Raw genomic sequence first — 25,984 nt, 5'->3', positions numbered from 1 at the left:
ATACACACACACACCGCGCATGCGCACGGGGCGCTCCGTCAGCGCCGTGTGTGTGTGTGCGGGATGCAGCGCGATGTTGGCACTCTGCCGCTCAGCCCCGCGCTCCGCACCCGCCTCTTGGCCGCCGGGTTTCAAACAGCGCAGGAGCTGCTGGACACCGGCCCGTGCGGGCTGAGCAAAGGTACCGAGCGGGGCGGGCTGTGCCCGGCTGGAAGCGGAGCTGTGCGGGATTCGGGCCTTAATGCGCCTTAAGCAGCTTCAGCGTGTTATCCGTCATGGGGTTCGTGCTCTGAGAGCTGCCCCGGGGCATGGGGCACCTCCGGCAGTGAGATGGTTATTGGTTGTACGTGTGCTGAGCGATAAGCTGCACACGTTGCACTGAATGAACATATGGGAGGTTATAGGAGCTGCTTTTCAGGAGTGTGGCCATCAGTCTGTTCTGTCCGCTTATACATTATAAGTATATGAAGGTAGGAGCAGGCGTTGCTGTGTTGCAGGGTGGAGCTGTGTGCTGTGCTCAGCCCTGTGCTGCTCACATTGATCCTCCCAACCTGCAGCCCAGCTTCTCCCAGGGACTTTCTTGCTTCAGACGAGGTTAATCCAACGTCACTCAGTGAACAGGTGAATTGCTCTCCCTGAAGGGCCGCTTTAGCATCCATTTGCAGATTGCTCATGTCTCAGTGCATCCCTGCTCCAAGTAGTGCAGATCGGATGGTTAGTTCTGCATGTGTTGGCACTTTATACTAAAAAGATTCATAGCACTGTGTCACACAGCAGAAGTACCAGGTCCTGCCAAACAAGCTGTGTTTGCTGTTTGTGTTTCAATAAACGCCTTGTAAAAACCAAGTAACATTTTGTGGTGTTGTCTCTTGTAGAAATTGGGATCTCCAAAGAAGAGGCGCTGGAGGCGTTACAGGTTGTCAGGCAGGAATGTGCTGGTGATGCTGCAAAGACATCAGGGGGGTCAGGCAGCAGCAGGATGTGCACAGCTCTGGAACTTCTGGAAGAGGAACAGGCTCAGGGCTTCATCATCACCTTCTGCTCGGCGCTGGACAACATGCTGGGAGGTGGCGTGCAGCTGACAAAAATAACTGAGGTCTGCGGAGCACCCGGTGTGGGGAAAACACAGCTCTGGTATTTCTTTCTTAGATTACTTGTGTGCAACCAAGTATCGCTTTTCAGTGTTGAATTTGAGTATGGTGAGAGTTTGTCTTGTTATCGTGGCCCTATTCTGTAGCAGAAACGTAACTAGTTTGAAGGGGGGAGATTTGTAAGGTATTTATTTAGCGTTTTGCCTTTGTTTCCTATGACAGTATGCAGTTGGCAGTGGATGTCCAGATCCCGGAATGCTTTGGGGGTGTAGCTGGGGAAGCAGTGTTCATTGACACCGAAGGCAGTTTTATGGTAGACAGAGCAGCGGATATCGCAGCTGCCTGTGTACGGCATTGCCAGCTTATAGCTGAAGCTCATCAAGAAGAAGGTATGTTGCTAAATCACTTCTTTCTGTCCAGTGGGCTGCTTCCAAAGAGAGAATTGTTGCAGTTGAAGGGTTTCAGCAGCAGTGCTTGCTTAAGCAGTTCTTGCTGCCAGCCTTTTACTTTCATCTCTATGTATCATACCCAGAACTGCGTCAGTGTGACTGTAGAGCCGTACTGCACACTGAGCTGATCTCATCTAAGGGTAACTATTTTTTTCTGTGTGGCGTTTCATTGTGCTGTTCTGGTTTGAAAGTGATTGGAAGAGTTCCTTTTTCACAAGTTAATTTTTCATTTCTTGAGCGCTCCCTTGGAGGCTCCAGCATGTGTGTGTGCTAATGCTGGGAGAGCATCTGCTCGCTGCCTTCCTGACTTTCAGACCAGATGGAAGATATGTTTCCCACACTCTTTACCTTCGCTGCTTTATCTTAACAGTGTTTCTGGGAGGTTTGCTGCTATTGTTGCATGGAATGGTAGCATAATAAGGGTAGTGGTATGATGGTACCTACAGATGTTTGACTTGGATATTCATCTGTTTATTCTCAGATCATCTAAAAGCTTTGGAGACTTTTTCTCTTGAAAGTATCCTTTCTCACATATATTACTTCCGTTGCCGTGACTACATAGAGCTTCTAGCACAGGTCTATCTCCTCCCAGACTTTCTTTCAGAGCACTCAAAGGTAAGAATTACTGCGGAACTTAAAGATGAGGGTTATCATGGAGTTACATGAAGATAAGAGTAACTCATTGGTACTTCATCAGCTTGGCAATAATGTATTGGTTGATGCCAGAGTACAAACATAAAGTTTGCTTTCTGTTCTGGTCCCAGTGACTCTTGAGAGTAATTAACTTTGGTTGCCAATGCTGCCACCATCCTGAATCTCAACTTTCAGGCGAAGGTACTGGTTCTGTGTTGCCACAGAGGTTATATTTCTTCAATCAATAAGTTATAAATCAGCACAAAGCTTCTCTACAGGAGGCTGAGCTGTGTGTGTGTGGCCACTGTGCAGGGGATCACAATGACCTGGTGCCAGTTTTTCCTTCCCAGAAGATCACACAGAACCAAATGCACCCTGCATATCTTGGCATCCAGAAAGTGACTGATTTCTTTCCAGTACATCTTCTGTTGCTACAAGCAACGAAAGCCTGCAGCTTAACTCTTGGGTGGACTACAGCCAAAAAGTTGCCTAGTATCTCATTCTTAGTGGAATGTTAAAGCAAGGCAGATTTTCTCCACCTCCTTTCCAGATTTCTAGATTCTACACAGCAGATCTCTATATAGCAGATCACTCCCTAGCAGGATTTGGGGGAATAAAATGGCTGCCTCATTGCATCAGAGCACAGATCAGTGTTGTTTAGTTAAATTGGTTTTTGCATCTCATTTCCATTTTTGGAAGCTGTTATGATCTTGAAAGCACAGATGGGAGTCTTACTTTTGCTTAGTATAGTCTGGTATTTCCCTTTCTCTGCCAGTTACTAACGGTGCCCTGTTGTGTTTGCTCTTGTGGAAAGTACATGGCTTCATTAGTGCAGTTATACTGGGCTGCAGTTCTTTGGTGCCATCTGTGCTGATTATCAATGCTTGGCCTGGAGCCTGAAATACTGAAGGTTGCAGGAAAACCATAAGACCTTCTGGTGATTCCTTGGACAGGCTATGAGTGACTTGACAGATTGCTCACTGAAAACCAGATCTCATTAAAATTAGTGTGATCCCTCTGTAGATCTGGAGCTGCAATTGGAGCTACTGGAAAACCTCCAAGGAGAGGAGATGTAGTTGTTACCCATTGTCTCTCCCTTACATTCATTACTTTGAGATCTTGTTGGTATGAGAAACACCAATAATATGAAAAAATAAGTTAGAAAATGTCATTGTCATAATAAACAGAATTCATTAGGTCATTAAGACAACATGATGTGACAGGCGTGTGTTATCAAGCTTTCTCAAGTAGATCTAAGGCATTCAAAAAGTAGGCCATATTATTTGCTATTTTGTAGCAAACGCAACCAGGAGAAAGTAAACCAAATTACATTTTACCTCAGCACATTAATCTGATAGGCAAGCAATTGAACTATGTAAACATTCCATTCTCATTTGAGTCATGCTCAGATTGTTAAACTGATTGGTTTTTTTCCAGTCAAAAAATTACAGCAGAGGAAGATGAACAGGTTCCTAGAAATGAATTTGCAGTAAAGGAGACAAAATCGATCAGCAGAAGGTCATAGTTGAGTTCCAACTGCTCCGTGTTCTTTGGTTTTTTGTTGGTTCTTTTTTCAGTTGGAGCCTCAGGACCATTTCACAGTGTGATATTTGTTGCAGGCTTGTATGTTCCAGCCACAAAGCTACTTTTCCAGTAACAAGTGAAATCAATAATACAGAAAATCAGAATGTTCTTGTTTCCAGCTTGTCTTGTACGTTAATGCAAGAACTTGCAGATATTCAGGATTTTAGAGACAACATGTGAATGCTGAAGCAATCCATCTCCCTTCTGTATCTCAGACAAATTTGGGTCATCAGAACAGCTACAACAGATGAAGTTAGTATAAATCAAAATCCCAGACTAATGTTTGTGTGGTGTCTCGAGTGTGATGAGCCTGCAGCAGCGTTTTATTCTACCTTCAACTAACGATTACTACAAAAGCAATAATTCAGCACAGCAAACATCTCCGGGCAAGGCAGATACTCAGCTCCATTACACAGCATCTGCAGTATCTTAAGGCATCTGTTAAAATGCATGTTTCCAAAACAGACGGGACCCATAGAATCTGATGATCTTAACAATGACTGCAAACAGCATGTTTTCTAGCTATGGTTTGGGCTTTGTTTTTTTAAGGGAGAAGGTAAAATTAAATAGTATTCGTGGAGAGCTGGCAAAAGTAATCTGATTTTTCTCTACAGCTTTTCTTCAAGGCCTTAAGTCCAGCTTTGTCATTTTGTATTCTGCACCAGAGATAAGTGAGCTTTAAGTGAATGAGATTTGAAACTGGAAAGAGTTGGAACAGCAGCTCTGTTCTGAGTTAAATAATGGAGAGGCTTAGAGCAACATTTTGTTGCTTGTGTCTGCATAATGCAGTACTGCACTTACCCGGTGTGCTTGGAGCTTATGGCTCTTTACCCTGCACTGTTTCGTGTGCTGCTGTTTGTCTCCAGTAACAGTAAGTGTTATGTTGCCACACACATCAGAGCATCAAATAACATATTACCTTATATTAAACATTCTGAAGCTCTTAAGAAGGAATCTTACAGCTCTTTATTATCAGTTCACAGGAAAGTAATGGTTGTTTTTTTTCCTTTTATTCCGTGTTTAGGTCCGACTGGTGGTAATTGATGGAATTGCATTTCCCTTTCGCCATGACTTCGAGGACCTCTCACTTCGAACACGACTTCTGAATGGTCTGGCACAGCAGCTGATCATCATAGCAAATGATCATAAATCAGCGGTAGGTCTGGGACAGGGTTGCATTATAGAAGAGTTACTTTGGAATAAATGCATAACAAAAAATGAAGCCACTGTGATCTGTAATGGTCTACAGACAGCAAATTAAAGCTGAAGGGATGGCCTTTACTATAATGTTTGTCAGTTTGATTGGGAGTATAGATAGATAGCACAGGCAAAACTGGATAGATAGAAAAATTGTGGTCTTGCCAGAATAAGTAAAAAATGAATAAAAAGCATCCTGGGAATTTTAAATCATTTTTTTCATGGTTTCATATAGTCTTCTTTCAGGACATGGTTGGAAATAGAATGCTTCTTTACTATTTTCTACCTGTGAAGCACACACAATGAAATACATTGGAATATTTAGCCGTTACAACTACCGTTAGTTTAAAAATAAACTTTCTTAGTGGAAGATCTGTTCTTAGGAAGGAAAAACAATCTGCTGGAGTTTGCTTTGCTGTTTTGGCACCCATGGAAACCCACTGCTTCCTTCCTGGGCATTGTTGCCATACCATTTGTGCTTGGCCCACCAAGGTGCAGCCAGGTAGCCAGCAGATGGCACTCAGAAGCTGCATCTGTTCCAGGGGTTGTTTTGACAAGTCTTTTGAAGTACAGGAAAGCATTGTTCAGGAATTAGAGCTTACACAGTCTCAAAATGGTGCTTGCTCCTGTAGCTGTTTCCAGGTGATTTGCTTCCTTGTCGCCCACAACTCTCTCTTTCAATTTGCTTTTGTTCATAATTGCTAAAAATAAGCCTTCCCTTGTGCATCCTCTATTAGCTGCAGGAAGAGAAGGAGCTCCACGTTCTGCTTTGGTTCAGTGATTGTGCTTACTGCTGGAAGTGTTCCCCCTCTCCTCCATGATGTGAATTACGAAGGTTCCTCCTTTTGGTGTGGGCACCAAGGGAGACAAATGTTACGTGACAGCTTCGCTTGCACAGCCTCTTGTTTTGAGTGCTTTCACTCATAAATTGGGTACCTGGTGACCTTGAAAGGGAGTGGTTGTCATTGTGTAGCCTTTTTTCTTCTTTGTTCAAGGGAAACATAAATTTTCTGTTGAACAAGTGAGCAGTTTAGCACAAACAGTAGCTAAATAAACACTTGATAAAGAAGTGATCAATCACAGGGCTTCAGAAATGGTTTAGTTCAGTGACCTTCTTGTTAGTATTTGAGTTAGACTGTTTGCAAGCTATGTGGAATTCAATTCAGCTGGCATGCCAGAAATTGTTTAACTGGAAGCAAAGCTGGGCAGCGTAAGTGCTCTGATATGGCACCAAGTGGGTTTCTGTAGTTTCTAAAGCTGAACTCAGTGGGCTGTGCTGGAATGCCCAGAACAACCCTTCTCCAGCAGTGAGATGGGAGACTTGGTGGAATTGCTATCATCTGTTCAGGACGAGGAACCTCTCTCAGATGTGCAGTGTATGTCTCTGGGCTTTCAGCTATATAAACATTTTGGCATGTGCCCTGTGTGCTCAGTGCTGTTTTTTGACTGTTCGAGGAAGAATCATACAAGCATATCAAACAGTGAGAATCCCTAGAGTTTAAGATAGATACCAATTTTTATTATTTTTCATTTTTAATGAACTTTGCAATTAATATTCCTGGCTCTTTTCTGTCTCACCCACCCTCATTTCTACCAGAGATCTAACCTAGACTGTCTGTGAACCTCCTACGAGTGATTTGTGCTGCGAAAACACTCCCCCGCTCTGTCTGTTCACTTCCATCCTGCTTTGTATTGTACTCTCTTGTGCATTTTTAGACTATAAGGTGCAGAAATTCTGTTAATCACTAGGTTTATACACGCTTTGTGCAGCATCAAGGTCATTTAAACCACAGTGACTGAACTGTTATCACTTTATAAAGGGTTAGGACAAGACATGTGCATCTAAACGCAGATCCAAATGGCATTCAGTACAAATACAACGGAAGATACAAGTTATGTCCCTTGGAAAGGGGGAGTTGATTTTGTTTTTATTTTTGTTTAACCCTGAAAGCAATATGTGCTCCTTTCGTGCAAACTGAAAATATATCTTACAGAGCTTTCTTATTTTGTTTTGGCTCTTGAGGAGCAGATGAGGCAGCCTTATATTTTCTTGTTAACACAAATGCTTCATTTCAATTGGCAAGAGTTTTGCTCAAGTAACTACTTGATTGATAAAAACTTCTGAGAAGTGGCAGCCTTCCCTCCCAGTGCTGTGTTTGCTTTCTGGAAATGTTGTTTGTTTGTTTCCTCTTTCAGGTTGTTCTGACAAACCAAATGACGACAAGGTTTGGACAAAACCAGTCCACGTTGGTGCCTGCGTTAGGTAGGTGTTGAGTTTTGCATTGTGTGTGACTTTTGGCATCAGGAACAAAAAGTTTACTTGTAAACTCTTAGATCTCTCAGTATTCTTTAAGAAGACAGTATCACACTCTAAAGAGAAGCACGTGCTACTAAGAATAGTAGCTAGATTTAGACCTGCAGCAAATGTGTTGCAGCTTTCCCCTGGGGCTCGTATGCTGTGGAGGTATTCCAGCTGCAGCAGTGTCAGCTAAGGAGGCCACCAGCCCTGCTGGAGGTTGCTGCCACATCCTTTGTGCTGGCTGAGCTGTTTGTTTGATTGCATCCCAAACCATTTCTGCCACAAGTGGGCCAGGTGAGCTTCAACTGTTTAAATAATAAGTAAGCTGCTGGTAGATGACGTCATTGAGATGAAACTTGCTGGTGATGGATCATACAAAGAATGTAGGAATGGAGGTAGGGGCTTTAAACTTCTACCAGGACGACTGTGATGAATAAGTTAAACAATAACAGAAGAACACATGTCCACAGCTTAGTGGTCATACATGTCAAAGTAAACTGCAGTTATCCTGAGAATCATCCACTGCCTCTCCAATGCATTTTAAATTGCTTATTTTGCCATTAGCTTGAACATATTTCCATTTATTGCTTGCAAAAGTGTTTTATATTTGGTGCACAGCTGGAATGATCTACCCGTTAACCTCTGCAGTTAAGATACAGAGGAAAGTTCGGTGTGGGATCCTCAACTGCAGCCTGCCCATAGTGAATTTAAGTGCTCTTTTTACAGACTATTTTGTCCTATAATGAGCAGAGTATCTCACACCTCAGTCTTCTGCTGTGGTCACAGGGGAAAATAGAACAGTTCTTCTGAAGTAAAGATCTAGACAAATTAGGAGTTAAATGCTGAGCTTTTCCTTCTTACAGGTTGTAACGACATTATTTTGTGATGCAGTCAAAGGGCACAAATTATCTGTCCACTGCTTCAGTTTCTGTGAACTAAGTAATGAACCCCTTGTTCTGGAGAGGAAGGAGAGAAAGGAGATGGAACAAAAGCAGAGTCGTTTTCAGTGTCTGTACAGGCATTGAACCATTTGGCACAGATGTAAGATAAGATGAACAAATACAGATCATCTCCTTGGAGAATGTGGAACTTTGAGCTGTGCATGCAGATAAAGAACCAGCTTTCAGTACCTGACCCTTTTTGTCGTTTTTGCCTCTTGCTCTCTGAAGTATTAGTTATTTTTGGCAGCCTTTCTGGCTATAAGCTAAACTAAAGCTGAATAACGAGCAGTGTTTGAGATCTGTTGTGTTTAAGTCATAGGGGCAGTAAGGAGTGTGAAAGGATTCAGTGTAGGCTGTAACTGAAAGACATCAGGTATTGTCTGTTGCATGTTTTTATTTTTGCAAACGTGTAATTTGACATAACTTCCTATTGACCATAAACTGACGGTGACTCTCACCAGAATATGCATAACCACACGGTGTAGCTAAACTAAATAGGATGTGCTCTTACAAAATTAAGGGTTTGTAGTAGCTGGTAAAAGATTCAGGCGAGGAGGTATTTGGCTCATCCTAAACAGCAGTATCTCACATTGAGTACTTTGGAGTGGTCCAAAGCTGTTTTCTCTTGGATGTGAATTTATTCCAAAGACTCAAGTGCAAGCGTTGAGCTGATGGATTACAGGATGGTTTTTATGACCCATTCTTAAGGGAGGCTGCTTTAAAAACCTCATCATAAAGGCTGAAGATCCTCATACTTTTTCTATGGTTCCTTTTAGCCAAAGCTGTTAAGGGATGGGTCAGGAGCCAAACCCCAAGTAAAACCAATCCTATTGCCTCCCCTGCGTATTTTTTCCCCCTCATTGACTGGTAAGCTTTGGAAATTTCTAAGATTTTACAAGAACATTAATCTCTAAACTCTTACTCATCTTCCTAGCAGAAGGGAAGTTCTTAATTATGATGGGGAAAAAAAGCACAGATGCTGCAAGGTATTAAGTCAAAGCCTTATGGAGGGCAGCTCTTTCTCACTAGTGATAGCTAAGCTGGCTGTTCCTAGACATTTCTGCTTGATATATTTAGAAAAGAGGTCAAGTATTAATCTGCAAGCAGTTTTAACTCAGAAATGTCTCATTTTACAGTAGCGTTTTTTCTCCCATATTCAATATAGTTGGAAACATGCTGGTGTGGAATTTATACCCATTGTAAAACGTGTTTTGATCTCTGACTCAGAACCGTATCTGATAACCAAAATCTCTAATCTCAATTTCAATATAATGGAACAGAGTCTGGCAAGATGCCTAGAGGGTCCAGGTCTTCCCTATCATTGAATCGTGTTTTTTCTTCTCCGTGCAGTAACGAATAGCAGAGCACACAGGGCATCTGGGCCTGTTGACGTGATGGAGATCCAGCAAATAAGTGATTTAGAAGCTAGAGCTGTGTGCAGGCTTGCAGCACTTGACCCAAACGACTCTTATAAAATCTAATCCATCTTCACACTGCTGAATGTCTCATGGGATAAACAGAGAAAAACACCCAATAAATCTGTCTGTAAATTGTCTGAGCTTGCCAGGTGTGAGCTGAACCCGTAGGACCATTTCCCATGAAATACAGCACCATTCCAAGTGTTCCTCTGTTTTCTTTTCCATTCACTTATGATTGTGTTCGTTTGCATTCTTCTGTCAGAAGTACAAGACTGCTTCAGGGGCCCTTAATACTTTGATAATCGTTGACTTTCTCCCAAAGCATGTATCCCAAAGGGAGCAATGTTTGCTCATAATTACGCTTGAGAGACAGAATGCCACGATTTTGAAGTAAGATTTAGACATACTCCCTGGACTTCTTTACGGCAATAAGGAAGATCTTTTCTTCACAGTGCCTGTTTCCAGGCTTCATCTAGTACCTGTCCTTTATTAGGCACACATACATTTCTTTTACAGATACTAAGGCACTGCATCAAGCTTTCTGTAAAACACAGAGATTATTCATTGTTTTGGTCGATGTGATGAATTAAATGTGAAATCCGTGTATGTATGAAAAGGATGAGAGTTGTTACTGCAAGAAAGATGCATGTGTTTAATCATGTTTTTTTTTTGTTGTTGGTTTTTTGTTTTATTTTTTGAAGACTGGTTTAATTTTGGTTCAATTTATGAAGCTGCCATTTGTTAAAGGAGATGAATAAAAGGGCCTGTCATTTCTGTTATGCAGGAGAAAGTTGGGGACATGCTGCTACCGTGCGTTTAATCTTTCACTGGGACAACACTCAGAGGTGAGTGAGGAGTATAGGCCAGTAAAGGTAACGCAGTAGGACTGACAAGTGTGACACTGGAGAATCTTTTTCAAATAGGCTTTTATGGCCAAGCAGGGTATTATTACAAGCTTATTTCTATTTCTTGGTCATTTGGGTTCATCTTGCGTTATATCACAACGCTACAACTTGGGACCTATGAAGCCTTTGTTTGATTTCTTAATCCTTTTGCAAACAGTGAGCAAAAATGTTGCTGGAATGTTGTAGTGCACGGTTCTGCTTGTTGAACTTGAAGGGCAGTGACACTTTCTTGTGGAATTTTGTTTTTTTAAATTCTAAGAATTCCAAGGGTGAAGGCAATGCAGCACCATTACAGCTGGCTGTTTGGTTTAGAATTGAATTAACACTGATTAGCGAACAGTCTTTATAAGGGAGAAATTGCATCAACATGATGATGATTACAGAACTAAGAAAAGTTAATTTTGTATATCAGAAGCGAAGAGCTTTCTTTTCTTTCCTTCTCAACACAGCCAGTGGTTTTGGAGGTGTAGGCTCCAGAAATAAAACCTGAGACAGGCAGACATGTTTAATTTACTGCTGTAAATATGCGGCTAATATGGAGCAAGGCCTGCCGAAGCATAGCACTTTGGATTACAGTGATAGGTCTGTAAAAAGCAGGAGTAGGTAGATTCTGCTGCATTTGTAACATAAGCTACTTGGGTCTTATCGTCTGTTGTGGTGATTCTTGTTTTTATATTAGGTTACTGAGGTGCAAAGATGACCATTTGAGAATCCATTTGTCTTTTTTTACTGCGCTTTGACTAAATATGATACCAGTCTCTTTTCTTTGCTACTGGAAATGTCAGAGCTTAATTACAAGGGTTCTCAGTGCAGTGAGGAAAGATCCTTTTGAGTCAGAGTTCTGCGGCAGAGCTCCAGCTGAGTGCTTGTAAAAGCGTGGCTTCTGCAGCTTCGGATTTAGGCTGTTCTGCAAAGTACAACCCACCACTTAGATGTTCTGAGGAATTCCCTGTGTAGCTAATAGGAAGTGGCAGTGTTCCTCAGGCTGTAATTACGTGCTCTCTAATAGAATGGCACCTCAGGGAGGAACAAAAGAAAAAAACAAAAATAATTAACAGGATCCTTGGCAGGCTGTCCTGGTACAGAGAGAACACTTTCTGTATTGGCTTTGCATTGGAGTAGTTTTGTGCAGGTGGACGCGGTGCAAACTAACAGCCTTAGAAATGGTTGGAAAATCTCTTGCTATTGAGGTATTTTGCAATCTTCTCTCTGTATTATGCAAGTACCTGTTGGGCTGCGTGCTGCATAAGCTCAAGTCAAGATGCATTGCTTAGACTCCAAATACATGAAGTCAAGGAAATGTTAAAGAAATAGAAGAAAAGCTATTTACTCCAGGTTATGCTGTATGTTGCTGGCAAGGTCAGGCTTAGAAATAGAACATTTTGTTCTCGTTCTGCATCTGCTGGGTTATATTGCCAGGCTATGAAACACCTCGGAAAAAACACTCCCTGGAAGCTTTTGAATTCTTGAGGGTATCTCCCAGCGTTGAGAGGCCAAGCAAAGAACAGTTGCCTTATGGAGTAGTACTGTGCTTTAAACAGTTTTTGTTTGCATTTTAAGAAAGTGGCATTTGAAATTAATTCAGAATTAATATTGTTCCAAGAATGTGAGGAATTAACTGTAATGAAACAAGGCCAATTAATTGCTCTTTGGTAGCAGGTCTGAATTGTATTTGAGCTGACAGGTCGCACAGGGATGGGATTTTGGCATCCAGAGGTTACACGACCACTGTGAAAATACATGCAAAAATTCCACTGGTCACCTATCAATTAATGGTGGGAAAACTCAGGTCTGGTTTTTTGGTTACTTATGATTATGATTAAACAGACAATAATTATCTTCTTTCTTTCTTTCTTTCTTTTTTTTTTAAACCAGGTTGGCAACATTGTACAAATCCCCGAGTCAGAAGGAGTCAACCATACCATATAACATTACAGTTAGTATTTCTTTTGGGATGGAGATACAGAGATGGGAACAAAGTGTTGGAAGTAAAGAAATTGTCAGACACAGGCAAACCTGAGAATGCTGTTTGCTTTCTTCAAGTTGCCTTTCAGCTTCATCCTGAAGGTAGCCAGGAATACCAGGATGTCTCCAGGTTAATGATCAAATTTACAGGCAACCTGTTCCCATTTCTGCTTGTCCTACTGCTGTGTATTTTATCTGCCCTTCATGTTAACTCTTGGCCTAAGTGCAAGTATAGAGGAGAATCTTGTACTCGAAGCCTTCCTTCAGGAAGCCAAGCTGCTTTCTGTTGTCAGGTTGTTTGTTTCCCTAGTGGCTCTTCACTGCATCGGTTCCAATTTGTCATTTTTAGGACAAGGGTGACCAGAATCATTCATAGCATTCTAGAGATCTCTGCTTTGAGTACATTGCCTGATGTAACAGAAGTCTCTCGTAGCCTTGTCCTACTGCTGACCCTATGACCAGGCCATATATACAGAAGCATATATTATTTTCTTCTGTTGTTACTGTGTGATGATATTCCAGCTGAAGTCCTTATTCAGCCCTAGGTAAATCCTGTGATTGTTTTCTTTTGTTGAGTGCTAAGATACATATTAAGAATGTATATTGTTTAAGCTGTTAAAAAACAAGCACTCAGCTCTTGTGTCTTCAAATGACAGATACATAGGTACATGCCATAACTATTTGCTGTGTGTCCTCATGGAAACACGTTGCCATAGCATTTCCTGCAGATTTTAATGCTGCCCTAAAATGAGGCCCTCAAGCTATTGAGCAGAAATCAAGGGTTGGTTTTCTTTTTTCCACTTCTAAATGGACCTACTATTTTTATTTATTTATTTGTCAGTTTTATAAAGATTGGACAAGAAAATGGGACCTCATCCCAAGGTTGTTTAGATCATGTGATGCAGCTGCGCAGCCTTCTCTGTGCAGCTGCCAAACAGATGGATTCTCTTAGTTTAATTGCCATTTCAGCTTTATACATATTACAGAACAGCTATGCTGTCTTCACCCATGTGAATGTACACAGTCTTGAAGTACAGTTGAGAGTGTGTCCTAATCAAAGATTAGTTATAACTTCAGATTATCCCTGTGTTTTTTCCCTTAATCCTGTTGAGCTGCTTCAGCAGATGTTTCTGGAAGTAAAAAAATGTATTATCCCTGTTTCTGTTATGAAAGGCAGGTCTGATAGTAATTGTTTGCTGTTATCATTTCTCATTCTCATCTCAGTAGTTAAACTGGAAGATGTAAATATGCGTTCAGTGCTTCCAAGTATGATGCTGAATATCGTGTATAACCAGCAGACAGTTTAAAAAACAGACATCCAAGATGCTTAGGCTTATAACTGCTATTAAATTCAATGCAAATCAGATGGTTTGGTACTTCTGACAACTGGCTGATCAGTTCTTGTAGACTGGTGGAGAAGTACGGGACCAAGTGCCTGAAGCTCCAGTTCTTTTCCAGCTGTTTCATTTCCAGCACATTGGTAGGTCAGCCACCAGTCCGAGCAAGCGTGGAAGCTACGGAACACCTATCAAATGAAATAATAGTTCTTTCACAGGCTGGTGAGGATTCATTCTTAAGAGCAGAGTATAGAAATGTAAATTGATTTAAGCACAAGGGAGTAAATGGCTCATCTGATTCATCTGAATTTCCCAGGTAATATGACCTGGTTATTTGATGATGAAAAATAAGGATCCAGAACTTGTATTCTGAGTAAGAATTGTTCATATTTCCCTGAATTTTGGAGGGTCTGTCAGACTAACAATGAGAATGTCCTCAAAGTAATAAAGGCATCAGTTTTGATGCAGTCTGTGGGTGCAGGAAACACTGAAGAACAACCCAAGATGAGTGCAGCTATGCAGGTCCAAGTGAGCTTTTCTCCAGCCTTAATTCTGTTAGCCATGTTTTCTCCATATAAAACTGTTAACAAGCTTTGCATGTACCTACAAAATTCTTGTTTTCTTTCTCACTGGAGAGAGGCTGTATACATGCCTTTAACTAAATGAAAAATGTCCATACTAAGCAGCCTGCTTCATCATGTTCTGGCCTTTATAGCCACTGGAATGCTTTTACTGAGAGTCTAGCATGCTAGATTAAGTGGATTCTTGGCTTTGATCCACCTTTGTGCCTAAGGGAAATAGCAGAGATTAGATGCAAGCAGCAGTGAAACACTAAACTTGAAGATTTCCCATTATGCTATTTAGAATAACACTTGAGTTGCTTAAAATAGCAGAGGGACCTCACAGGTTCTGCCCTTGTGGCACCTCTTGCTGTTTGTTCCTTTCAAAACATAGGCTACGTGAGGTGAGGCATTTAGAAATAGAAATACAGAGATGAGACACAAGCAAAACATTCTGATTGGTTTTACCTTGGATTCATCTCAGTGCAGGACATAGTGGCATTTGGAAAAAGTCACACATCTGCTGGTAATTCGCCCTGATTTTTCACACTGCACTAAGCTGAAGCGTCAGCCTTCCTGAGGTGTGCTCAGCCCTGCCTTGTCTCAACCTGAGCACTTAGGATCCTCACGACAATTTCTGATTAACACTTTTTCCTCTCTTAAGTCTGCAGTACAGTGAGTCCTTCACTGAGCTGTCAGCAATGCTCCCTACACAGCATTTGGAGATAAGGCAGCTGAAGGTTTCACATAACATCTCAGTGTTACGTAATAACTGATGACATTTAACTAACTGATGTTTCAGATCTTCCATCTTTTAAAATCTTTTAACATCATCAAACTGTGAGGTAATGTGACAGAAAATACCAGTGGTACCAAGCAAAATAGATCACCCTAAGCTCTCTACTATGTAGCAGCATCTAGTTTTCAATTCTGCATTTAGGTTTTGGCAGTTAAAGTACTTGGCCCATTGTGTCCCATAAATCACTATGTTGGGACTGTCTCTGCTGAATGCAAAGGCCAATTCAAGTATCCACTTCTCTTACACTGTCTCCTCAATGTTTTCAGCTCGTTAAATAGATGCATGAAAAAGAAAGAGTTCTTTGAAGATTTTCAGTGTTGTTTCTGAAAATGGCTGAGGCAGTGAATCCAGTGGTCATCTCCTTGCTGCTGCAGGACTTTGGTTTGAATCCGGGCTGAAGGATTTGACGTTTAGTTTATTTAAATAGGCAGCATAAGTTAATTTGCAGAGGAGCACTGCTACATAGTCATGGGGTTGTTATAGTGAAATGGAAATGGTAGCCTCGTTGGTGAAAGGAAGCAGACAATAACCAGTGGCCACGTGTGTGGAAAACCTTTCAGTTCTGAGCTTAACCTCATCTAGAAGCATTCATCTATTCATCTAAAATAAATGATAGCATCATGCCTCATTCAGATCTTTTGGGAGCTAGAGTTACTCATGCTCTATATCTATAGAAGTAATATCACCTGATTTTACTTATATATTACAGCCCCAGGGCTTCCGAGATGTGCAGCCTCCACCTGTCACCCAAAATGCAGAAGGTATTGAAATGAACCCTCGCAAACGGCCACGGAGAGAAGAGGAAAAATAATAGTGATTCAAAAGAACTATCCCAGAAAGCTGCGCTGAATGGGGACATCCATGTGGAGAACATGCAGCCAGAGGCAGCCTGAGAGGTTCTTTAAATTCCCACTCTGGACTTTATTTTATTGTTAAAACTATAATATGAAATTTTTTGTGGCAGAAAAATTATTTGTGTATGGCATAATTTTACTTTTATAATAAAATCTATTTTATATAACGAGGCCTCAGCTTTTTTGAGATGAAGGATACAACTACTTGGGGTTAAAATAAAAACAACAGGAAATGTGAGCATCCAGTGCAGTATGTTTAATGACACCGTTCTTGATCAGTCATCTGTTTCTGTGTGCATCTGAATTTTAACAAGGTTTCATGCAGCAATCTGCTCAGGTGCCTCAAATCAGGGCAGAAAGCTGTGGAGCTGCTGAGAGATGCTTGAAGATGAATGCACACTTTAATGCTATGCCAGATTGGGGCGTTAGCCCTTACCTGCTGCAAAGTCCTTGATCAAGGGCAGTCAAGCACTGTTTTGAACTTCTCATTTATCTTGTGTTGATAACAGCAGAGACAAAAAGGCTCGATTGGAAGGACAAAAGATTTAATGCAATTTTATGTTTCTATTTTGGTGAGAATGTTCTATCACTACTCAAGCTTGAACCAAACTGCTGTTCAGCCCTTAGCTTTCCATATCCTCCTTTTACCAAAGCATCCAGAATGAAAAGTCTGTAAATGGAACGTGCTTTGTTTGTGGCTTTCATTTAACAAAGAGGAGACCTGGGCTTCCTAGCAGTATATTAGCAGCTTCAGAATCTCAACTAAATGAATGATTATCGACTGAAAATAAACAGCTGGGATTTGTCCTTTTTTATTAACAGAAAAATAATAAGTTTTATTAGACGAGAAGGAAGGGACTATAGTGCAAAATAGTAATTTCTTCAGTTGTGGGAAGTGTTTGTGGGTACACATGCACACGTCTGACCCCCTTTCTGGCACAGTTTGATGTTGTTATAGCTGAGGAAACTCAGCCAGAAGAGTAAATGGAAAATTCAAGTTGTGGGAGTCGCTATCTTTAATTTTTAATTTAGTGACGCTAAACTGACTTTGCCTTGAAACAAAATTCGGTGCAGAAGCTGAGTCACAAAAGCTGCAATAAGAAATAAATAAATAAATAAGTGGCAGTGATTTCTGGCTCATTATAGTATTAAGATGTGATTTACATAACAAAATATTAAAAGGAGAAGCAGTCAGCTGCCATGCAGCAAACTGGGCTGTATCAACATTTTAAAAGCATGAGTCAGGGAGAAGCTCTCAAGCAAACATGACAGAGAGGAAGAAAGACAGCGGGATGCGTGACTCAGGCAAACATTTCAATGCAGGAGACACAGGCAGACAAAAGGGTCCTTCTGCATGTGATGTCAGCAAGCAAATGCTTCATTTGGGAATAATAGCTTCCTACGTATTGCAGCGCAGGAGGGGGAGCCAGCACAGTGCACATGCCTACGTAGCCACAAGGAAAACCATGCACTACGAATGGCGTAGCGATATTCAAGGAGCGCTGCTGGCTGCTGGTGATGGCTGCTACCTAATCTGTTGGGTATTTATGAAAAAATCCATTTCTGTCAATTTATTGTTTTGATTTAATATCCTCAGCATATACTTCCATGTGCGAGGACGTATCCAATATGCTACTCATTTCATCCGACTGTTCTTTTTATTTTGTTTGCAGTGGAATAGCAGCCAGAAGCCCCAGCTGAACGCTGATCCTGTTACATACCAAGGCAGATCCTTTTGTCCAAGCAAATGTTACATCTTCCAGTATTCCAGATGCCATAGATGCCATTGTTAAAAATAAATAAATAGAAATAGTAGTTATTTGCTTAACGGAGGGAGTTATGAAACATCCAGAGAAATATTAGGAGCTGTCTAGGCTGAGATTTATTTATATATTTACTTTAATTGAAGTTATAATAAAAATCAGCTCTGCAGACCAGAACTAGAGAGAAGGATCTGTTGGCGGAGACAAAATTAGATTAAATGAGCCAGATTTTGTTCTCATCTGCTGGAGAGAAGGAAGGAAGCTGTTCCAGGCTTAGAATTGCGTATAAAGAAATAATTTGACCACTGTCTTACTATAAATCTTCCATGGCAAGTTGGTATTTTCTTACATCTGCCTGGAATTCTGCATTTCAGAACATCAGTGCACAACAGTGAGCAGCAGAAGAGAATCCTATGACTGCACAAGAAGTAAGATTCTAGCTAGTTACTTCGTGGCAATGAATCAAAACTAAAATAGGTCGTCGGGTTTGCTGCAAAAGTTGCACTGTTCTGAAAAGCAGCAGCTTTAACTATCATGCTGAGTTTAATATTGTTCAGTTTGGTAGGGTTGACATTTACTTTGTGGTGCAGGAACTTACTCTGTCACCACAACAAGAACACAGTATGTACCACAAGGCCTGGCAACAAGAAAACACTGTGGTTAGGAGATTCTTCTTCTCCAGCCCAGAATCCTGCTCTGAAACTCTTTGGTTTGGATACGGAAAATAGTTTATTTCTTCTTGATTTCATGTGTTCTGTGCCTTTTCCACACTCAGAATCCAACCAATTTCTTTGTAGAAGAATATTAAGAAAACCTGGCGAGGAAATAGCCTAATGGAAGATAAGAAGATGTAGCCAAGGTTCAAGTTACGCAGCCAAACAGCCTTGCATTAAAGTCAGTTACAAACTAGTTGACTAATGTGGATGGTTGCTCAGCTGCTAACCCAAATGGCAAATACAGCTTGGAGAGAAACATCTATTTTTCTGCTGAATTTCAGTCACTGTTCCTTCAGTCATTTTGAGTGAGACTAAACTCAAGAGTGAGATTTATTCAAAGGCATTTCATGAACTAATGACAAAGGTGAAATCTTTACTGCCTACTTTTCCATGTCCGCCCTTTTTCTGAACAAGAAAAGATACGTGAGCTGGAAGGACAAGTAACTGTGTTCCAGCTTCTCAGAAGTGACTGCCTCATGTTCAGGATCATAACGATTTAGAAAGGCACATTAAGTTATATTATATTGTTTTAACATATATTAATTTTATATGACTTAATTTTAACTTGTGGTTTGATGCTTTCTTGCCCTATGATGGAGTTCCTAGAAGGAAATTAAAGAGTGCTTACGTTGCAGTAATACAAATATTACAACAGAATACATAAGGGAAATAGTACTTCTCTTCACAGTACTAGAACTAGAGAAGTTAACCTGTGGTTCCCAACCATTCCAAGTGCCACGGTAGGGGAATGTGAGCCACCGGCTGCAGAATTTGGCAGTGTCACAGGGCTGCCAAGCAGCCTGCCCAGGCCTCCTCCGCACCAGCCCTCCCTGTGACTGGGAACCAGTGCCAGCTGCTCCCTGCTCATGGTCTTCCCCTCTCCCTGGCTCCCAAAGCTACGCACTCAATGTCTTGTGGCTCCCAGCCATAGAGTGATTTTGGACCATTAGGGTCAGGAAAGCTGGCTTGCGTTCGCAAGGAAAGATTTCTGCATTGATGCTCTATACCGAAAAATGAAATCACTGGGAACTGGCTCACTTCCCAGTTCTGAATTTCACCCATAAATGCACCCACTGTTAAATTGTAAGCTACCATTTTGCTCCCTACAAGCAAGGAGTATTTGTACAGTATGCCCAATCTATTTATTAGAGCTAATAAGCTCTACGCAGTTGTAACAATCTACAGAAATAATAAATGGCATTAAAAGCAATCATTCAATCACTACATAAGCATTTAAAGTTAGATTATATGCCAAAGGGATGCATTGAAAAATGCATATTTTACTGAAGTCACACTTCAAGAATTACAGCTAGTAATGTTAATTTATTTCAATTAAAAACTTGCCACTGATTTAAATGGAGCTTGAGAAGCATCAGGATAAAAAAATCATTAGATTTCATTTTCAAACGATGAGAAGGGATGGTGTTGGAATTATAAAATATCAAGTAACGTAGATAGGAACAAAAAGCAGAAACTCTCTGGGCCACACTAAATGGTTCTAACTGGATGTGGGTGTTTTTTTCACAGCCTCCAGGCACGTTGTTTGAATACACACTCAGCGTGGTATCTCACATGGCATTATTTTGGACTTCCCAATTTACAACTTGTGTACTTCTAATACTCTAATTTATTTAGCGCGAACCGCTGCACTTTTAGCAACGTAGTTACAACTACATTTCCTTAGTGATTCAGTTTTTATTACATATGTTGCTAAAATAAAACGTTTTGGGCTGAAGAACAAGTTGTCTCCTTAGCATAGAAATGATGCCTATACAGTCAGCAGGAGATTGGAACATTATTTGTCACACCTTTTCTCACTATACAGGCTTGCTGTGCATTTGGCTATAAAATGTTATGGGAGGCAATACATAAATGTCTCTCTTTAAAGTCATTCATTCATTTATTTCGTGTAGTTAATCCAAACTCCTATCACTGAAGCGTATTATTTGAGGTTGTTCAAAGGAAATTAGCATACCCATTTTCAAGTCTGTGAATCCTGTTTTTTTAACTATACTTTTATAGCATGCATATTGTAAACATAATGCTTGGAACCACAGTAGTAGTAGTGGTCGGTGGTACTCACGTAAGTCAACGATATTCTTTCTGTTCTTTCCACTTTTTAAGAGGCATTTCTAAGTAAGTGACTGTAAAATTTAAAGTCTTGCGACAGGAGGAGGATATCACGGAATCAAGAGTTGAATCTACAGTAAGATGTCGATAAGTCATTTAAAGTAAGCCTTAAATCCCACTAGGCACCTTAACGAGTCTGGCTTACACTTTGTTTTCATTTTAGGTTGAACTTCACCTCTATCCTGAAAGGGCAGAATATGCACACACTGTGAAACCCCCAGAACAGAGTGTAAATGTGATTTAAGTACCATACAGTCTTTTTATTACCTCTGCTGAAGAAAAGTGTGCTTCAGGCTTAGACATTCCAGGAGTGCCACATTCACACAGTATGGTGCTGTCGGACGTCAGCTGCAGATGAAGTATGCTACAAAAATGGAAAGTATAGGGGAAGAGCCTGGCACAGGAACAACGTCAGTGAAGTCTGTTGTTTGCTGATATCCAGGAGGTCTGCGCCCTTCAGCTCCATTTAGCAGTAAAAGGAAATTATGATAATGAAGAGTGACTGATAGCTGAAGTGGATCAACCTTAACAAGTTATTGGACTGTGGTGTGCTCCTGCCTGCAAGATATCTCATGATTTGACAACATCCAGACCACATTATTGTTACGTAGTCAGCTGTGTTTTGCTGAGGTAAATCCATGGGCACTAATCTACATGCACACTTCAATCAGTCAGTCAAAGATTTTATGAGGTAACAAATGACCTTTGTTAATGGGAAATAAGGTATGTTGTGCTGTATCTTGCTGTGCCTGATCTGAGTGTTCCAGACACGTCCCATCGCTGTGAAGGGCCCAGCTTTTCATTGGTTCTTTATCGCACATATTTTTCTCCAACAGATTTCCAAGTCCAACTAAACAGGCACAGAATAATATCCTACTTCTCATTAGGAACCCCTTTCCTAAGCAGGGGTATGAGTGGAATACTGAAAATGGAATTTTCCTTTAGAATGGGACTGGAAATTTCCATGATAGCTGGAAGTGGGATTCAGGCCTGAAATCCTGTATTTTGCAATAAACGTGGTTATCTCAAAATAGTCAATCAATAATAAACTTAAAAAGCTGACTTGGCCCCAAAAACCATTAGAGGGAGAGAGACTGTGGTTCATAAGAACATCTGAATAGAATAACTGTTAATTTATAACTGTTAAGTCATTCTATGATGAAGGTTCCGGTGCAATTGTGGTGTCTGAAGATACTGTGCTTTTTCAAATTGCAAAGGAGCAAAGGCTGAAGCTAAGAAAATCAATTAGAGTTTGATGAAGCTTGTTAACGCGAGCCTTCTCACTGTATTCCTTCTAAATTCTCACTGTTCTTACTCTTAAACAATGAAATTATTTTAGTGAAGCTGAACAATAATAACATCGAGTTTTAAGGGCTATAACAACAATGCAGACTTGTATTCACATTCACAAGGTGACAGATATTGATCATATGAATACACAGAATTTTAAGCTCTTTCAGCAGCATATTACAAGTATAATTTCATATATTATCCCATATACAGCACTGCAGGAAATCCAGCAGTGGAATTGCCTTCAAAATGAGAGCAGTCAAAGGCTTTGAAATACATGCATGGTTTTATCTGACCAGGAAAACAGAACATAGCTTCTAAAATTACCTCTGGTTTACTACAGAAGTCCTGCATTTTTAAGAGATCCCCTTTGACTGCAATTTATTCACCATTAGGTTTTCCTATTATACTCCTTTGTACAGTACCAGAACATACAACATAGGAATATTATTGTCAAACGCTTTTTAACAACCCGTCTTTTTTTTCCCCTACTTGTCAGTGCAGAAGAATGACTTCCAAAGGTTACACAGAATTAAAAAGCACTTCTCCTTGCACTCCATACTATTCAGGTCACCTCCCAGAGGCCTGCTTAAATCCTGCTTATTTCTTACTAGTATAACGAGAAAGAGGAAGATACGTTTTCAAGACTAAAATAAAAGAATCTTTTTTTTCTAACACAGGACCATAAAACCCTCTTAAAACATGACATGATGAAACTTTTCAGGTCAGGTATGAGCCTTATCTTCTTTTGACAGTAGTAAACCAATTATTTCAGCCTCAAAACTTTATGAATTGTGAGTTTCTTCCATTCACCTGACCTCAACACATAGGAACCATTCATGCTGCTGCTACCCAGCAACCCAGAGTGCAGGCAGGCATTCTAATTTTAGCTTCCAGAGTTACTAAACACTAAAAGCATTCTATAATAGTACCAAACTCACCTCTCACCGATTAGAGCTTTACTTGATAATACGTTGCACATAGAGCTTCCTATTCTGGACAGAGCACTGTGGTACCTTCTGTGGCAATTGCCCACCCTGCTGTCTCTGCACAGCAAAGTGAGAGCAGGTTCCTGGCTGCCTAACTCAGCCCAACCACCCACAGTCACCATATGTTCCACATTGCAGGTTAATAAGTATGGTTTTTCACCTCCCCTCCCAGAAACAAATGTGGGCATGGCTTAGGGCCATAAGTTCTTGACTGAATACCAGATCAAAACAACACTAACGTGACCACAAGGCTAAAACTCGCCAAAGCATCCCGAGTACAAAGTTCTACTCTATTTCATTTTAATTAGTGTCCTCAGCAATCAAATGACAAAAAGCACATGGGACTGCCAAGATGAATCAAGGACATCTGGTAACTAACATTTCAACATGAAACAGAGTAGGTATTTACTCTCAGATACTCTCGAGTTTCAAACAATTCAGAAATACACAATTAAGAAATGGAGACTATCTGAAATGCTTTTAAATTCTTTTCTTGGGTAGGTTAATTGCTTTTTGTCATAAAACATGAAGCTTATAGATACATCTTGTGCTTCCTAGGAAATCCTTGTAACCAGAGATTTTGGAATTAACACCATACTCCTTGAAGATCATTTAGATCACAGTTTCTTGGGAACTCCAAGTGCCTCCGAATTACTACTGAGTAACACCTAATAATGAACTTACAAGTGTTATTTCGGATACTCGCACTGAAACGCATTCATTCTCCTGAGGGCTGTGACTCATAGATGATGCAGTACAAACCTAAAGGAAAAAAAAGAGAGAAGAAAGCAATGATGTCATCAGCTGCAGCCACGGGCTGCCTCTTCAGAAAGAGCTGCAATCATTTGTACCCCTCAGCTCGACCTCAAAGTAACGCTACACTGAAAATACGTAACTGGCAGAGTGACAAACATACTCCGAGATCCTTTGGGGAGCAGCCGTGCCATTTGCTGCCGCGTTAAGAGCTTTTGGCAGCGGAAAAACCAACTGTGACGGTGGCAGTTTTAACTCTCGGGGCTTTTACATATTCACAAGATCGCAGTGCGATCAGTCCGTGCAATCACTGCAAACAATCTACAATCAGTTCGGCTCTAAAGTAACCGTGCCCAGCACGGAACAGGGGCACCACAGCAACTCCTGCCAGGCGGAGAACAGGTCCCTCACCCCGATCCGTTCACAGTTGGGCACAGTTTTACAAGTGACCATTATTTCAGGGCCCAACAGACTTTCGGGCTGTCATCCAATCCCCCGTGAGCGTGTTGTTTCAACCGCGCGACCATCAGAGCTGCTCAGCTCTGCTATTTACACAGCTCTGTACAGCTTTCTGCCGGCACTAAATAACAACAAGCCGACAAACACCTTCCACGAGCGGCCGGCGCTTCTCAAGCGGCAGCGGAGAGTGAGAGCGCCCGGATCGCGTCACCGCCGTCCCCTCAGGCGGAGCTCAGCGGGGCGGCCGCTCTCCGACCCGGGGATGTCCCTCAGCCCCCCAGGGCCTCCAGAAAGGCCGTTTTTCCTCGTACTGAACGCTCTTTTTCCTCACAAACTCGGCTCTGCTCGCACAGCCCGCTCTGGAAGGCGGCCCTGAGGGGCTCCGCTCCGCTCCCCTCCCCCGCCCCGTCCCATCAGGGCCCGCGGTAGGCGACAGCGGCTGCGGAAACGATGAGCGTAGGGAAATCCTGAGGCGGGGATTAGGTAATAAGGAACGCACTCTCATGTTTCCTCCGGGTTCCTGTGAGGAACCTACGCGTCTGGCTGCCTTGGCGTGACTCATCACATCGGCTCGGCCGCGCTCCGTCTGCTCGCCCCCATCCCTCCCTCCCCTCCCTTCCCGCCTCCTCCTCGCCCCCCTCAGCTCTCGGCCGCGTTCCCGCCTCCGAGGCGCGCGCTCCTCTCCCCCCCCCGCGGCGTGCGCGCCCCCGCAGGTCCGGCTCGGGAGCGCGCGCGCAGGCGGGCGGGCGGGAGGCGGCAGCCGGCGGCGTCGGGCAGGAGCTCTCTGCGGGCGCAGTGCTGATCCGCCGGCGGGCGGCTCGGGAATGCGAAGCGATGGCCGCGGGCGGCTCGGGCAGTAGCGGTGGAGGAGGCGGCGCGGAGGAGAAGAGCTACCGCCGCTTCCTCGAGCTGTTCTTGGGAGAGTTCCGCGGGCCATTCGGGGCAGAGCCGGCTCCGGCTGCCCCCCCTCCCGCCGCCGACACCGCCGACACCGCCAACACCGAGGAGGATCCCGGCGCTGAGGGAGAGGGAGAGGGACAGGCCGCCGCCGCCGCCGCCGAGGCTGAGGAAGGAGACGCCGCGGACCCTCGGCCGCCCACCCCGCCGCCGCCCCCCCCGCCGCTGCCCCCGCTGCCCCGGCCGCTGTCGGAGTACATCACGGAGGAGGAGGTGGAGGGCGAGTGCCTGGACCTCTGCCTGCAGCAGCTCTACAAGTAGTGAGTGCGGAGCGGGGGGGCGGGGGTCCGGCGTGTGAGGGGCTGAGGGAGCCGGGGGGATCCCAGCAGCTCGTGGGGAGGGCGCGAAGCCGCCCCGAGGGGCAGCGGGGCTGGAGTGGCCGCGGGGCGAGGGGAGATGAGCGGAGGCAGCGAACCAACACCAACCCCTGAGCACAACGAGCCGGGACGGAGCGGAATGAGCGGGGCTGGTGGCTGGTGGACATGGAGACCTTCCCTGTCTGAGGGATTCCCAGTGGGGAAACCTCCCCAAGAGCGACGGGAGGGGAGAAGCAGGGCTGGGCAGTGTCCCCAAGGCAGAGCCGTGAGGGAGAGCTGGCCGCTGCTCTGCCTCCGATCTGCAGTAACGAGGGAGCGGAGGGGATCCGAAAAGTCGGAGAGCTGAGGATGAGTTGCGTTGCTTTGTGCTGCGCTGGGCAATGAGGGCAGCAGGAGCGGCTGGCAGGAGCGTTTCTTTGGGAGCCCTGTTCGGCTGATGCCACAGGATCGACAAATGAACCTGTGACAATCCGCGCAGCTCTATGAGCTGATCATTGTAACGGGGAGGTGTTACTCGGTGACCAAAAACCAAACAAACAGGGGAAGAATCGGGTTTTCCAACTGCTAGATCCGCTTCT

The 25,984-nt window shown here is 42.8% G+C and overlaps 2 protein-coding genes and 1 long non-coding RNA gene across 20 annotated transcripts in view; 2 read left to right on the top strand and 1 right to left on the bottom strand.

Moving 5' to 3' along the window:
* The first annotated feature begins 37 nt into the window (after positions 1–37).
* RAD51C (RAD51 paralog C) lies at positions 38–16,199 on the top strand. 11 transcript variants are annotated; one of them, XM_015880915.3, is made up of 11 exons: positions 38–181; positions 876–1,134; positions 1,314–1,480; positions 2,022–2,155; positions 4,782–4,913; positions 7,151–7,217; positions 8,971–9,061; positions 10,397–10,457; positions 12,393–12,453; positions 12,572–12,612; positions 15,888–15,985. In XM_015880915.3, the coding sequence occupies exons 1-9, from the start codon at positions 64–66 to the stop codon at positions 12,444–12,446; spliced, it is 1,083 nt and encodes a 360-aa protein (XP_015736401.2). In that variant the 5' UTR covers positions 38–63; the 3' UTR covers positions 12,447–12,453; positions 12,572–12,612; positions 15,888–15,985. The 11 variants fall into 11 exon arrangements, with proteins under 11 accessions (XP_015736401.2, XP_015736398.2, XP_015736400.2 ...); XM_015880912.3 differs by lacking the exon at positions 8,971–9,061 and having other exon boundaries at positions 15,888–16,199; XM_015880914.3 differs by lacking the exon at positions 12,572–12,612 and having other exon boundaries at positions 15,888–16,199.
* On the bottom strand, positions 5,832–24,762 carry LOC107322656 (uncharacterized). 8 transcript variants are annotated; one of them, XR_014936498.1, is made up of 5 exons: positions 24,632–24,753; positions 23,605–23,682; positions 20,909–21,005; positions 17,754–17,788; positions 5,832–5,964 (listed from the first exon to the last, which is right to left on the bottom strand). It is a non-coding gene; the product is annotated as an uncharacterized LOC107322656 (long non-coding RNA). The 8 variants fall into 8 exon arrangements; XR_014936503.1 differs by lacking the exon at positions 24,632–24,753 and adding an exon at positions 24,280–24,534; XR_014936499.1 differs by lacking the exon at positions 5,832–5,964 and adding an exon at positions 13,877–14,007.
* Positions 24,763–24,789: 27 nt separating this feature from the next.
* PPM1E (protein phosphatase, Mg2+/Mn2+ dependent 1E) overlaps positions 24,790–25,984 on the top strand; it is a 57,807-nt gene continuing 56,612 nt past the window's right edge. Inside the window, exon 1 of the mRNA XM_015880615.3 lies at positions 24,790–25,349. Within this exon, the coding sequence (XP_015736101.3) occupies positions 24,967–25,349 (383 nt within the window). The 5' untranslated portion in view covers positions 24,790–24,966. The remainder of the gene's footprint in view (positions 25,350–25,984) is intronic.

This window comes from Coturnix japonica, chromosome 22 (genome assembly GCF_054131305.1).
Source record: "Coturnix japonica strain WE chromosome 22, WE-NBRP24, whole genome shotgun sequence".
Taxonomy (NCBI): domain Eukaryota; kingdom Metazoa; phylum Chordata; class Aves; order Galliformes; family Phasianidae; genus Coturnix; species Coturnix japonica.
Note: the sequence above shows the minus strand (reverse complement) of the source record. Positions and strands in the feature narration are given on the sequence as shown.